Genomic DNA, 14,603 nt, shown 5'->3' on the forward strand with positions numbered 1-14,603 from the left:
TGTTTCAGTTTTCATCAAGAAGGTTGGTGGTGATTGGACATCTAACATCGTGAATGCCAGTGAAAATGAGGTAGGATCAGAGGCTAAAATAGGGAAAGAACAAGTTAAAAATTACTTAGACAAGTTAGACAAGACACCAGGGCTTGATGAAATATATCCTAGAATACTGAAGGAGCTGACTGAGGAGATGTCTGAGCCATTAGCAATTATCTCTGAAAAGTCATGGAAGGCTGGAGAGATTCCAGAAGACTGGAAAAGGGCAAATAGAGTGCCAATCTATAAAAAGGGAAATAAAGACAACCCAGGGAATTACAGACCAGTCAGCTTAACTTCTGTATCCAGAAAGATAATGGAGCAAATAATTTGCTAACATCTAGAAGATAATAAGGTGATAAGTAACAGTCTGCATGGATTTGTCAAGAACAAATTGTGTCAAACCAACCCGATAGCTTTCTTCGACAAGGTAACAAGCCTTGTGGATAGGGGGAAGCGATAGACGTGGTATATCTTGACTTTAGTAAAGCTTTTGATACTGTCTCGCATGACCTTCTCATAAACAAACTAGGGAAATGCAACCTAGATGGAGCTACTATAAGGTGGGTGCATAACTGGTTGGAATACTGTTCCCAGAGAGTAGTTATCAGTGGTTCACAGTCATGCTGGAAGGGCATAACGGGTGGGGTCCAGCAAGGATCAGTTCTGGATCCAGTTCCGGTCAATAATTTACGTAATGGCATAGACAGTACACTTACAAAGTTTGTGTACAATACCAAGCTAGGAGGGGTTGCAAGTGCTTTGGTGGATAAGATAATTCAAAGTAACAGAGGGTCCTATGGCACCTTTAAGACTAACAGAAGTACTGGGAGCATAAGCTTTCGTGGGTAAGAACCTCACTTCTTCAGATGCAAAAAGTGAGGTTCTTACCCATGAAAGCTTATGCTCCCAGTACTTCTGTTAGTCTCAAAGGTGCCACAGGACCCTCTGTTACTTTTTACAGATTCAGACTAACACGGCTACCCCTCTGATCCAAGATAATTCAAAATGATCTGGACAAACTGGAGAAATGGTCTGAAGTAAATAGGATTAAATTCAATAAGGACAAATGCAAAGTACTCCACTTAGGAAGGAACAATCAGTTGCACACATACAAAATGGGAAATGACTGCCTAGGAAAGAGTACTGCGGAATGGGATCTGGGGGTCATAGTGGATCACATGCTAAATATGAGTCAACAGTGTAACGCTGTTGCCAAAAAAAGCAAACATCATTCTGGGATGCATTAGCAGGAGTGTTGTAAGCACGACATGAGAAGTAATTCTTCCTCTCTACTCTGCACTGATTAGGCCACAACTGGAGTATTGTGTCCAGTTCTGGGCGCCACATTTCAGGAAAGCTGTGGACAAATTGGAGAAAGTCCAGGGAAGAGCAACAAAAGTGATTAAAGGTCTAGAAAACATGACCTATGAGGGAAAATTGAAAAAATAGGGTTTGTTTAGTCTGGAAAAGAGAAGACAGAGGGGACACAATAACAATTTTCAAGTACATAAAAGATTGTTACAAGGAGGACAGAAAAAAATTATTCTTCTTAACCTCTGAGGATGGGACAAGAAGCAATGGGCTTAAATTGCAGGACGGGAGATTTAGGTTGGACATTAGGAAAAACTTCCTGTCAGGGTGGTTAAGCACTGGAATAAATTGCCTTGGGAGGTTGTGGAATCGCCATCATTGGAGATTTTTAAGCACAGGTTAGACAAACACCTGTCAGGGATGGTCTAGATCAGTGGTTCTTAACCTGGGGTGCACGCGCCCTTTCTGGAGGTGCAAGATGCCCTTTCTGGGGGTGTGAGACATGCCAGATTTTTTTAGAAGGTAAATCATTGAAAACACAAATTAAGCACAGGCACGTAAATACAACTACTTTGTTTCATCAAACCTATGTATTTATTAACATTATACATTTTTTTAACGATTACTGTAATATACAAACAAAAAATATATTTAGGTTTAAGGGGTGCGAGAACGTATTTTAATTTTTGATAAGGGGTGCGAGAACATATTTTGAGAACCAAAGGGGTGCAGGCTGCAGTAAAGGTTAAGAACCACTGGTCTATATAATACTTAGTCCTGCCATGAGTGCAAGGGACTAGACCAGATGACCTCTCGGGGTCCCTTACAGTCCTATGATTAAAATTTTTTGTTTGCATTGTTGTAGCCACATTGATCCAGGATATTAGAGAGACAAGGTTGGGGAGATAACATATTTTATGGGACCAACTTCTGTTGGTGAAAGAGACAATCTTTTGATCTACACAGAGCTCTTGTTTGAGTGTCCAGAAGAACACTGTGTAGCTCAAAAGCTTGTCTCTTTCACCAACAGAAGTTTGACAATAAAAGATATTACCTTACCCACCTTGTCTCATTAAAATTTTTGGAAGATGAATGAAAATCCTCCAAGCTGCTTTGAAAAATCTCAGCCATAGCTATTTTTCTCACACCTTTACCTTTGAAGTTTGTATTACATTACTCTGCAAGACAAACAAGTAAAAGAATTTGATATCGCAAGCTGTACCTGTTCATCTCTTTGTCTCCACTCTTGCCAATTTTCTTCCTGAGAGTCTTTCTGCCCTGGGCTGTGCAAGGTTTGTTCATGTTGAGACAGACAGCCTCCATGGGAGGATTTCTGAGGAATCTTTTTAAAAGCAAGATTTCGGAGCTGCAAAGCAAGAGCCAGGAATATAAATCAATGGTGTTGCTATTTACTAGAATATTTGTGATTACACAGAAACAATATGCCAATTGGGCTATCATCTTAGACATTTAGGCCATGTCTACACTACCCCTTATGTTTCCAAAACCACACCCCAAGCAACGTAAGTTTCGCCAGCATAAGTGGTATTGTGCCCAGCACTATGTTGGCAGGAGAGCGTTTCACGCCAACAAAGCTACTGCTGCTTTTAGGGGGTGATTTATGTCGACAGGGGAGCTCTCTCCTTTCGTATAGGGCAGCTACACGAGAGACCTTACTGCCGCACAGCTGTATGGGTACAGCTGTGCTGCTGTAAAGTCTCTAGCGTAGACATAGCCTTAGGATCTGCCTATAACTTACATTCATTTCAACAATTACTTAAACCAATACAGTCAAAGTAGTTTTAATAGCTGATAAGGCTGATATTTGCAATAGTTTAATGTTTGCAGTGTCAGACCCAGGATATTAGAAAGACAAGGTGGGTGAGGTAATACCTTTTATTGGACCAACTTCTGTTGGTGAAAAAGACAAGCTTTCGAGTACATAGCTCTTAAGTCAAGGGTGGGCAAACTTTTTGGCCTGAGGGCCACATCAGGTTTCTGAAATTGTATGGCGTGCCGGTTAGGGGAGGCGGTGCCTCCCCTTAACAACCAGGCGTGGACCGGCTCCAGCCCCGTATCCAACCCTCCTGCTTCTCGCCCACTGACGCCCCCCCCACCCCCGGACTCCTGCTCCATCCAACCCACTCTGTTCTCTGTCCCGACAGCCCCCCCCCAGACCGCTGCCCCCATCCTCCCCTCGCTGTCCCCTGATCGCCACCAGATCCCTCACCCCTGACTGCCCTCCGCCGCCCCATCCAACTCCTCCTCTCCTTCCTGAGTGCCCCCCGGGGACTTCTGCCCCATCCAACCACCCCTTCTCCCTGACCGCCCCCTAGAACCTCTGTCCCTGACTGCCTCCCAGTCTCCCCATCCAACCCCCCTCTCCTTCCTGACTGCCCTCCCGGGACCCCTTCCCTCATTCAACCCCCCTGTTCCCTGTCCCCTGACAGTCCCGCCGGGACCTCTGCCCCATCCACCCCTCCCTGTCTCCTGATCGCCCCCGGACCCTCCACCGCCCCATCCAATCCCTCCTCTCCTTCCTGACTGCCCCCCCCCCCAGGACTCCTGCCCTATCCAACCACCCCTTCTCCCTGACCGCCCCCAGAACCCCTGCCCCTGATTGTCCCCTCACCCGGCCTCCCCATCCAACCCCCCCTTTCTGACTGCCCCCCCAGGACCCCGCCCCCATTCAAACCCCCTGTTCCCTGCCCTCTGAGCGCCCCGACCCCTATCCACACCCCCACCTCCTCTGCCCTCTATCCAACCCCCCACTCCCTGCCCCCTTACCGCATGGCTCTGCAGCTGCGCTGCTGGGCAAGAGCTCATAGCCCCACCACCCTGGTGCAGTGAGATGAGGCTGCGGGCGAGGGGGAACAGCAGGGGAGGGGCCGGGGGTGAGCCTCCCGGGACAGGAGCTCAGGGGCTGGGCAGGAGGGATCCGCAGGTCGGATGTGGCGGCTGTAGTTTGCCCACCTCTGTCTTAAGCCAAGCATGTTCTAAGTACTACATCAATCTCTGAGCAGTTACTTTTATAATTGTTTAATGGCATGTGAATACCAAAGTGATAGATAACTTAGAAGTACCTTAAAGAACTACAAAATAATATGTTGAAAAGTAACATTAAAGACTCTCCAACTCAAAAGCAAGGAATTTCACAGTTCACATTTAAAGTGCATAGCTGACCTCCCAGCCCTAATCTCACACTAAGTTTTATTACTCTCTCCTGTTTTTATTTTATAAAAAGTGCTCAGACATAGGAAATACCATAACAAAAAGACTTCCTGTCCACTCAGTTGTGTATTTTCATGAACAGAAGTCAATTCCAGATGTTTCAAAGACAGACTTAAGACCCCCACAATGCAACTAATTCTGAATGACTGTTTCACCGGGAGATGGGGAAAATAAGATTTTTCTGGACCCCAGATGGCATACATCAGACTCTGAAGCTTACAATTTTATCGTAGGCAGTATAACATTAGATGTTATTTTCACTCAAATTAATAATTCTTAAATATAAAGATGGTGTTGATAATGTTGGAGCAGCAAGGCTAGGCACTTACAAAAAAAATCAGAAAATGTTCAAGTTAAAATTGCATGTGCAACATTGAAAACCACAGTTTAAAAAACACATTTGTCCAAAATTGTTTTACCTACTAGTTACAGGTAGGTATGAAGATTAGACTAATCCTTTTGGAATTATTTTTTTAAAATAACATTTCTAATTTTTCAATTTTACAATGTGTCGAAGAGGGAACTTTTCTAGACAGGAGACACTAACAAGAAGACTGAGTGGGTGAACCAGATGTTGCTGCACCAGAAAGGAGTAGTTTGAGGCTGCCAAGCAGTGCACTTCTATACCCTCCCTTGGATCTTTGATTCTATTGAGCCTAAGATTAAGAGGTCTATACCAGGGATAACAAGGCTTCTGAAAAGAAAAAGAAAAAAACAGAGTGTGAATCTAACAGACTCAGGGCTTCGATCCAAGGAGACTCCAGGGATATTTCTCTTTGCAAGGCCTGTATAGGCTTGGTAGATAGTACCAGGGAAGCCAGTCTGAAGACTCCTTTGACACAGTCAATGGTTCTAGCCATCTTATGAATATTCAGAAGGACTTTCAGATCCCCTTGAATCACAGGATGCTATCAGTGTCAAGGGACAACCAGAACTCAACTCCTGCATGAAGTCCCTGACACAAAGGAAAGATTGTTGCTTCCCACTGGATCCCTTTACATCTATGCTTTTTTCCTGGTAAATGGAGGTGCTGAGAAGATGTCAGATCCCTTGGAGAACTCTGCTGCTCTCCTTGAGGAAATTGTACCCTAATAGCTAGGTCTGAAAAATTTAAAGCTCTTGAATCTGGACAAGCCAGATTCTTCTTTGCCAAGAGGACTTTTTTTGGGGAAGAGATAGTGAATATCATTCCAAGAGTTGAACAACCTAAATCTGCAACACCTCCCACAGGAGATCCTCTGAAATGCAAAGGTTTCCATAAAGCCTACAGTCGTTTTCCCTACATTCTGGTGTGAAGACAAGTAAACAAATTGGACATCCCATCCTCAAGTGACCTTCTCCTGGGCATTATAGATACAGGATGCCTTGGTTCATGTCCAACATTACATCAGCACAAGAGCATTTCATGAACACTGGCTTCTTTCCCCCCAGATCTGCAGGTCTGGCTTCACTATAGGAAGCTTTGTTTACATTTGTAAGATTTTCCAAGTGAATATTTTCAACAACTTAACCATCAAAAAGTTTAACTAAGAAAACCGTCCCAATGCAGGGAAAGGGGATGGGTTCCAAGTTCACTGAAGCTAGTAGAAAGAGAAACTGAGGAATGGTCAGGATTTGGGGCTTTTTATTCGATCAATTCTAGGACATAAGATCCAAAGCATTCTTTTAAAGAGTTCCATTACTCATCTCATATGTAAGTCCTACAATTTGAATCTGCAGTGGCAATGTATACATTACTAGCAAGTATCTTCTTTCCTTTTTACATGAGCTGACACGGTCATACAAACTACTTTAAAGGGCATTTAAAAAAAAATACTATCAACATACATATCCTGTGATGGAACAAGGAAATACAAGCATATTATTATGAATGGGCCTTGCCTCATATCAGAAATTAGATGCCAAGATATTTCTAGGTTCTTGTTTCTTACCTTTAAAAGAATTTAAGTGTAACTGTGCTCCCCTAATTTCATCTTTAAAATATGGGAGGGTCCTGCTAAATAATTTGGGATTTTATATGAATAGAAGTGTTTACGTTAGTGTTTTTCTCCAATAAGTATTCACCACTTCCTCACTGCAGCCCTTCTGCAGCTCATGTGGATATCTATCTCACAAGGCAGGAATTTTGCAGAAAGTCTCCTGTATAGTCTAGATCTCTTTCTAGAGGTGGCAGAACCCTACAGAAGACTAATGGAAACAGGAGATCCAATTCTGAGGGAAACTATTAGTATGACCAGTGAGGGGAAGTTGGTGAGGAAGCTAACAGCAGTGCTTAATTTGTAATGAAAGAGGTGCCAGGACTGAAGCAATTTTTTCCCTTTCATACTTTAGGCAGCAAATCCAGAGGTGCCGGGGCTCAGACCTGGCAAGCCCTGGATAACAACCACACTTTGTGAATGGTAAATAGTCACCAAACAGCAACCTGAAAAGAGCAGTGGAGGGAGTTACCAGGAGCAAGGAAGGAACCACAGGCTTCTTACCATAATGGCTCGGCAATCAAAGCTTTTGGCACTAAAAATACTAATAAAGTAGCTGCACAATCATACCTTAACCCCCTCTATACTGTCAGAAGCTACCTTCCATCCTGCTGCTCTCCAGCCTTTAAAATAAGAAACCTCCAGTCCTTCCTGCTTAGCATTACATCCTTTACTGGCTTCAGCTGTACTCAACAGCCTCTGCTCCTTCACATTTCAGTTTAGAAACAACTATTCCAGGTCAAAGCAAATCTGCCACATCCCTCATTACTAGCCCCACAACTTATGATTCTACTAACTTGTTCCAAGGCCTCTCCATTCCTTTCTGTGTATAAAGGAAAAAAATTTATTGGAACTACAAGATACCAGCTGTCACTTCCTAAGATGAATGTTTCCCTGTCTGTCCTATATCTCGTGCTGAATAAGGTCTGCGATCAGGAAATGGGGATATATAAGAAACCAAATAATTTTTATTTAAATATATAAATCTAATTGTTTGATTAGTCAAGAGCCTCCCACATTTAAAGAAGTGTAGTTGTGACTGAACTCTAACAAAGTTTTAAGGAAAAAAATTAATTTTTAAATAATACCTTTTAATTACTATAAACTGAAATTATTTTGTTTTACAAAAGTAACATGTCAAAAGCAACAAAAATAGCCACATTACTCAGCTAACAGATGAACAATTTACCCAAGGCATATGGGTATCTGGCATAACTGCACACCTTGTATGTTACTGAAAATATAACAGCCTCTCTACCTCATTAGCCTCGCTCTGCTGCTGTTCCTTCTTTTTTCTCCTCTTTTCTTTCTTCTTCTCATTTGTAGTTGATTTTCCCCCTGAAGCTTGAGACTTCCCAGCACCTCGACCACTTCTTCCCTTTCCAGTCTCTGAATCAGAACCACTACCACTATCCACTTGTAATAGAGCAAAGCGTGATGCAGTAGTGGGAACTGAACTGATTACAGCTGAGGCCATTGTATGGTTTGAGATTATTTTGAGGATGACTTCTTATTCAAAGAAAATGCTTCCTGGGAATGTAGCAACAAAAGAAAGAATAAAGGAATCACACTATTCTGCTGTACAAAAACTTTTTGCAATAGCACATGCCTTCACATCAACAATTCAGACATGTCAATTATACAAGCTTTATGTAATTTGGGGACAAAAGACTTCAGGATAAAATAGTGACTCATTTTACTTTTGAATTAACTATTTTGATAGTTTAATAATTATAATGTAATGTTTTAGTATTAATATATGAACAAAAACAATGAAAGTGAAGGTTGCTTACCAGTAACTGGAGTTCTTTGAGACAAGCCTCTATGCACATTTACACTTTTAGAAGATGTAGCAACAATGCAGCAAACAGAATCTTCTCAAAGCAGTGCCCATTGTGGCACCTGCCTGCTTCTCTCAGTGCTCCTAATGTTCTGGGAGCCAGAGTATAAAAGTGGTTGAGGCACCCCTACAGCCTCAGCTCCTTTGACCTGAGCCTAAGAGTCCAGCAAAGAGAGATGATTCCAGAAAAGGAAAGTGGGTGGTCAGGTAGTATGAATTTGTAGAGGCAAGCTCATCTCAAAGAACTCCAGTTATTGGTAAATAACCTCTATTTCTTCTTCAAGGAGCTACTATATATTCCCACTTCTTAGAAGTTTAGCAAGCAGTATTCTCCCCCACAGAAAGCTTAGCTGAGGAGTTCTAGGTGAATAAAGATTGTAATACTGTTCTCCCAAACTTTGCACCAGATCTTGAGGCTAAATGTAGGGAGTAAACTTTTGTAAATGTGTGTAATGAGCTTTAAGTTGCAGCTCTACAGATTTCAATTATGTGAATGCATCTAAGACATACCATCAAAGTCACATTTATCCTAGTGTAGAGGCTCCTTGAAGAAGAAATAGAGGTTATTTACCAATAACTGGAAGGGGGACACAATGAGGTAATCGGGTGGCGGGAGGAGCTGGTGAAGGCCCAGGGTCAGGAGAGGGCTCTGTCTGACAAATGAGGCAAATGGGCTCTGTGCAGGAGATCTCAGTCAGTGAGATCCAGGCTACTCCAACTGCCACAGCTGCAGCAGCCACCAACCAGCAGTTACCCTCCTCTTTTGGGGAGGCTGGCAGGGACTCTGCAACCGGAAAGCAGATGGCTGCATCCCAGGAATACTAGCCTCGCTGTCGGAGGGGGCCCAAGCTTGACCCCAGCCCTTAGCACTGTGTGATACTTCCCAAGATACCCAGGGTTGTGAGGCCCTTCGCTACCTACCTGCCTTTAGCATGAGGGAGTTTTGTCTGCGCCTGCTGTGGATCAGCTCCCTGACTCCACCAACCTCTGGCAAACACAAGCACTGCCTTCAGCCTCTTGGCAGGCCTCACTCTCTCTGTCTAGGTTAGCGATAAGCATACTCCACCCCCCAGTCCTCCAAGTGTCCCTCTGGAGCGCTCAGCCCCTGTTCCACTCAACACTCAGACCCTCTGCTCCCAAGAAAACTCAGGATCAGCACTCTGCTTAACACACAGCCCTTAGATTATTTATAGTGAAAACAAGAATAAGTTTATTATCAAAGTAGAGAGATTCAAATGATTAAAAGTAAGATTATTGGAAACAAATGGTTACATATAAAACAGAAACATACACAGTTTCTAGAATGTGAATTTAATTCAGAGGACATTCCCGTATCTCCTACAGGATAGCTTACCCCAAGTCTTTTTCCCCAGTGTTTTCAACCAGGATAGCTGAGACCCCTTTTTCACAAGATCAAGCCTGCAGGCAGCTTGTCTTCACAAGTATGCCAGTCTCTCTCTCTGCACCCCCAGATGTACAGCGGACCAGACCTTTGACCTTCACCTGAAAACAGAATTCTCTCTCCCTCCCCCCTTACCTCTTCCTGTTAATCTCCCTTCTGAAAAATCTACAAACTCTTCATTAGCATTTGACTCACTATGCTAATAAACCTCTGTTGTAAGACACTCAATAAACAATGGTCCACCAGGGAGACAAGAGTCTCACACTTCCCATCTGGAGAAGTTTATCTCATAACACAGTAGTTTTTAGTGACTTGCCTTTAGCTACAAGACCGAGAACATAATTTTCAGCATGAATACATAACTCCTCATATACTTCCTGTACATACATCTCCCAGTGATTATGACGACCAGTGTGACACATGCTTTTAGTGAAGACCTGACATGACTCCTTTTTGGTGTACCCCTTTGTACCCCTCTGTGAGCTGGCATCAAGAGGTCCTTGAGTCACACACAGCCCCAAGGCAGAGCTCCCCTTCCCCCATGCTAGACACAGCCAGGCTGAAGGCCTGGGGTTAGCAGGAGGCTGTATCCAGCAGGTGTGCCAGTCCTCCCAGGGTGTAGCCTTCTCCCCTCTTGACCTTTGCCTCTTCAGCACAGCCCCATTTGCTTTCCCTTTGCAGTAGGGGGATCAGGATGGAAAAGGAGCCAGGTCCCAGTAGTTGAAACTGACTGCTGCAGGGGATTCCTCAACTTCCTCAACTGCCCCATAGGGATTACCTCTCCCTACTCCTGTTGGTACTGGGCTCCACTCTCCCCTGCATATCAGTGCTTGAGTTATGGGGGGTGGGGGGGAGTAAATGGGCCCTTAAGGATGCAGATGATCCTGAAGGCAGGATGGGGTGAGGTGCCAACATATATCTTGGGTGGCTCCTGTGCTGACATGCTCTGCACTGCCAAGCCAAGCCCAGTTGCGGCAAACTGTCTTCTCCCTTCTGCCCTGCCTCCTTCTTCCTTACCTGTTAACCTCCACCTTCTGCCCATCTACTCGCCTACCTATAACTCTCCCCGCCTGCCCCCACTGCTTAACCCTCTTCCCCTGCCTCTCCTACCCTACCCCTAACGCCATCTCCCGTTACCCGACCTTCTCCCCCACTCAGTAAGTCCCCTTCTGCCTGACACTATCCCTTACATCCCTAATTGCCTTTTGCCTCATCCCCACCTACTGCCTCTGCCTTTAACCTGCCTTTCCCTGATTTCTGCACCCAACCAACATTCCCTAGCTCCCCTGCTCATCTCCATCTACACTAAACCGTGCCATCCCCATCTCTGCCCCCTCTCTTCCACTGATTCCCCCCAACCCACAGACCCCACCTCCCCCAGGACTGGGCTTTTACCCCCTAATTCAGTGTGGAGAGACCAGTTGCTTTGGTGTTTTATAAGTGTGAATGAATGGAGCATTTTTTGAAGTGTGACGTGTATGATGCTGATCCTGGGAAAGGAATAAAAGAAAGAACAGGAGATATGATCCTTCCTACTTGAACTTGGGATTCACATTTACTGGTTCTGATGAAAATCCTCAACCACAGCGTGTTGTTTGTGCTCAAGTTCTTGCTCAGGACAGTATGAAACCAAGCAAACTAAAACATCACTTCAGACATGCCCTCAAAGAAAAACCATGAGATTTTTTTTCCTAATGAAAGCTCTTTCAACCAAAAGGACAGATGAAGAATGCAGTGCTACCCTCCCAAAGCACTTGTAGCATCCTATGCTGCCTCATAGCAAGAAGTGGAGAATCTCATACAATCACTGAAAGTCTTCTGTTGCCATCAGCAATTGAAATGGCATCAATAGCAGGTGGAAGGAAAGTTGCTGACCAGCAAAGTCTTACCCCACTATCTGACAACACGGATAGCTGAAGAACTGCAGATATGGCAGGAGACATCGAGGGGCAACCAATTGAAGCAGTAAGGCAAAATCCTTTTTTCATACTACAAATTGATGAGAGTACTGACTGTGCCAATGCAGTACAAATGAGGGTTTCTGTTTGATATACAAGCTCATCTGAGATCAAAGGGGACTTTATTTTGCTATTCTGTCCCAATAAGAACTATTGCTGAGAAACTATTCAAAAATTTAGACCAATACATGACAGATAAAAAACATCAAATGGAATTGTAGTGTTGAGATGTGTACAGATGGGGCAAAAGCCATGACTGGATGCAGTAGTGAACTTATTGCTCAGTTGAACGCTGTTGGACCATGCTGTATATGGTGCCATTGTTGTATGCACAAGGAGGCGCTAGCCACAAAAGTGATACCAAGAGAATCTGCCAACTCCTTGAGAAGTGCTGTTCTGTTTTTGATCAACTCTGAATCACCACTTCACCATCACTTCCTTGAGCAGCACTTCCAGGTTTTACTGGATTATTTGGACAACATATTTAACAAACTCAATGAAATTAACTCTTCTTTGCAAGATAAGAACTATAATGAACATTTGAATTATGCACAGAAAAGTACATAGCTACTGCAAAGAGCAATTTTTTTTGGCAAAGCTATGCGCTGCAAAACAATGTAGTTATGTTCCTGACACTGTCTTCTGCCATTATGGACTGTGAATTCTTGGTCCTAGAAGTTAAAGATATAATTCTGGAACATTTGTATCAGTTTTGCACACAATTCAGAAATACTTTCCCAAAAGAGAGGCAAATGAATTGCAGGATATCATAGAAATGTAGGGGTGGAACGGACCTCAAAAGGTCCTCAGGTCCAGCCCCCCACGCTGAGGCAGGACCAAACCTGCACCATCCCTGACAAGTATTCATCCAACCTGTTCTTAAAAAACCTCCAGGGATGGGGATTCCATTCCCTCCTTTGGAAGCCTATTTACTCCCTACTGTTTATCTACCCTTATAGTTTGAAGGTTTTTCCTAATATATAACCAAAATCTTCCTTGCTCCAGATTAAGCCCATTACTTCTTGTTCTACCAATCTTCAGTGGACGTGGAGAACAACTGATCATAGTCCTCTTTATAACAGTCCTTTTATTTTAAGGCTTATCATGTCCCTCCTCAGTTTTCTTTTCTCAAGACTAAATATGCACATTTTTTAACCTCTCCTCACAGGTCAGATTTTCTAAAATGCATATCATTTTTGTTGCTCTCCTTCTGGTAGCTACGCCCCTCATGGAGGTGGTTTTTTTAGAGCACTGGGTTTTTTTAGAACGCTGCGCCGCGACCACACAAGTCACGTTAAAGCACTGCCAAGGCAGCACTTTAGCATTGCCAGTGTAGACTAGCTGTAGGTCTCTGGAAGGCTTTTTCACTTGTATAAAGTTACTCAGGGATCCCCTCCCCTCCTCACTCCCCCGCCTGCCGCTAGCTCCCAGGCGCATGTTCCCCTACCCGCCCCTTGCAGGTGGTTGTGGGAGCCTCAAGGAGGGGAAGAGGTGGGGGGAGGGGCACCATGGCCTAGGTGTAGGGTGGCTGCACTAGGGGCTATCTGACCATGCTGTTGACTCATTCAGTTTGTGATCCACTATAACTCCCTAGATCAGTGGTTCTCAAACTTTTGTACTGGTGACCCCTTTCACACAGCAAGCCTCTGAGTGCAACCCCCCTTATAAATTAAAAACACTTTTTAATATATTTAACATCATTATAAATGCAGGAGACAAAGCAGGGTTTGGGGTGAAGGCTGACAGTTCAGGACCCCCCCATGTAATAACCTCGCGAAGCCCTGAGGGGTCCCGACCCCCAGTTTGAGAACCCCTGTCCTAGATCCTTTTCAGCAGTACTACCACTTAACCAGTTATTCCCCATTTTGTAGTTGTGCATTTGATTTTTCCTTCCTAAGTGTAGCACTTTGCACGTACCTTTATTGAAAGGTATCTTACTGATTTCAGAACAATTCTCCAATTAGTTGGGGTCATTTTGAATTCTAACCCTGGTTCAAAGCCTGCTTCAAAAGCCATTTACAGAGCACTTAATAGCAAAGGCCAAGATTACCATGAATATAAAGGAGAAATTGTCTGACATTGCTGTTAACTCTGTTTTGAGAGATGATTTTAAAGTCATGCCTCTTGATCAGTTCCAGCTCTTAATTCAAAAACAATTCTATGAACTGTCTTAAACAGCCATCCGAAGAAGTGGGCTGTAGTCCACGAAAGCTTTAATAAATTTGTTAGTCTCTAAGGTGCCACAAGTACTCCTGTTCTTTTTGCAGATACAGACTAACATGGGCTGCTACTCTGAAACCTATCAAAATAGTTGTTCACTGTGCATATCTGAGCGAAGTGAGTTTTTCTTTGCCTATTTGCATCAAAAGTAAGTATAAAAGCTGCTTGAACACGGAGCTTGATCTGCGGTTGAAACTCTCAGAAATCAGACCAAGACTGCACAAACTGTGCGCTAGCAAACAGGCTAATCCTACTCACTGAGACAAAGGTGAGTCATCAAGTATTCTTTTATGTTCAAGGTTATTCAGCAGCAGAGTAGTCATATTGTGCTATATATGTTGCTTTCTATCTTAAACAATACGTTATTAGCCAAGATAAAATCCTCCTGCACTATGGAAAAATACTGTTTCTTAGAAAGAAGGGGCTCCACACTGGACTTGAATCTCTTAAGGGGGGGCTAAGCAAAAAAAGTTTGGGAACCTCTCTCCTAATGGAATAGACCTCAAGTCTCGGTAGCACATTTTTGCTAAATTTTAACACTCCTCTCTATCAAGCCTCGTCTGTTTGGACAGGCTTTGGGAAGTGATGTCATTATGGGTCTCTTCATAAGCAATTAAAAGCCTAGATAT

The 14,603-nt window shown here is 43.7% G+C and overlaps 1 protein-coding gene across 5 annotated transcripts in view; it reads right to left on the reverse strand.

Annotated features, from left to right (window-relative positions):
- Nucleotides 1-14,603, reverse strand: part of GKAP1 (G kinase anchoring protein 1) — a 45,264-nt gene that overhangs the window by 24,554 nt on the left and 6,107 nt on the right. For 3 of the 5 annotated variants that reach the window (XM_054032754.1, XM_054032753.1, XM_054032751.1), the window contains exons 2-3: nt 7,813-8,084; nt 2,570-2,713 (exon numbers count right to left, since the gene is read on the reverse strand). In XM_054032754.1, the coding sequence (XP_053888729.1) occupies nt 2,570-2,713; nt 7,813-8,031 (363 nt within the window). In that variant the 5' untranslated portion in view covers nt 8,032-8,084. The remainder of the gene's footprint in view (nt 1-2,569; nt 2,714-7,812; nt 8,085-14,603) is intronic. The other 2 variants (XM_054032755.1, XM_054032756.1) reach the window with 1 other exon arrangement.

The sequence above is a fragment of the Malaclemys terrapin genome, chromosome 6, assembly GCF_027887155.1.
Source record: "Malaclemys terrapin pileata isolate rMalTer1 chromosome 6, rMalTer1.hap1, whole genome shotgun sequence".
Taxonomy (NCBI): domain Eukaryota; kingdom Metazoa; phylum Chordata; order Testudines; family Emydidae; genus Malaclemys; species Malaclemys terrapin.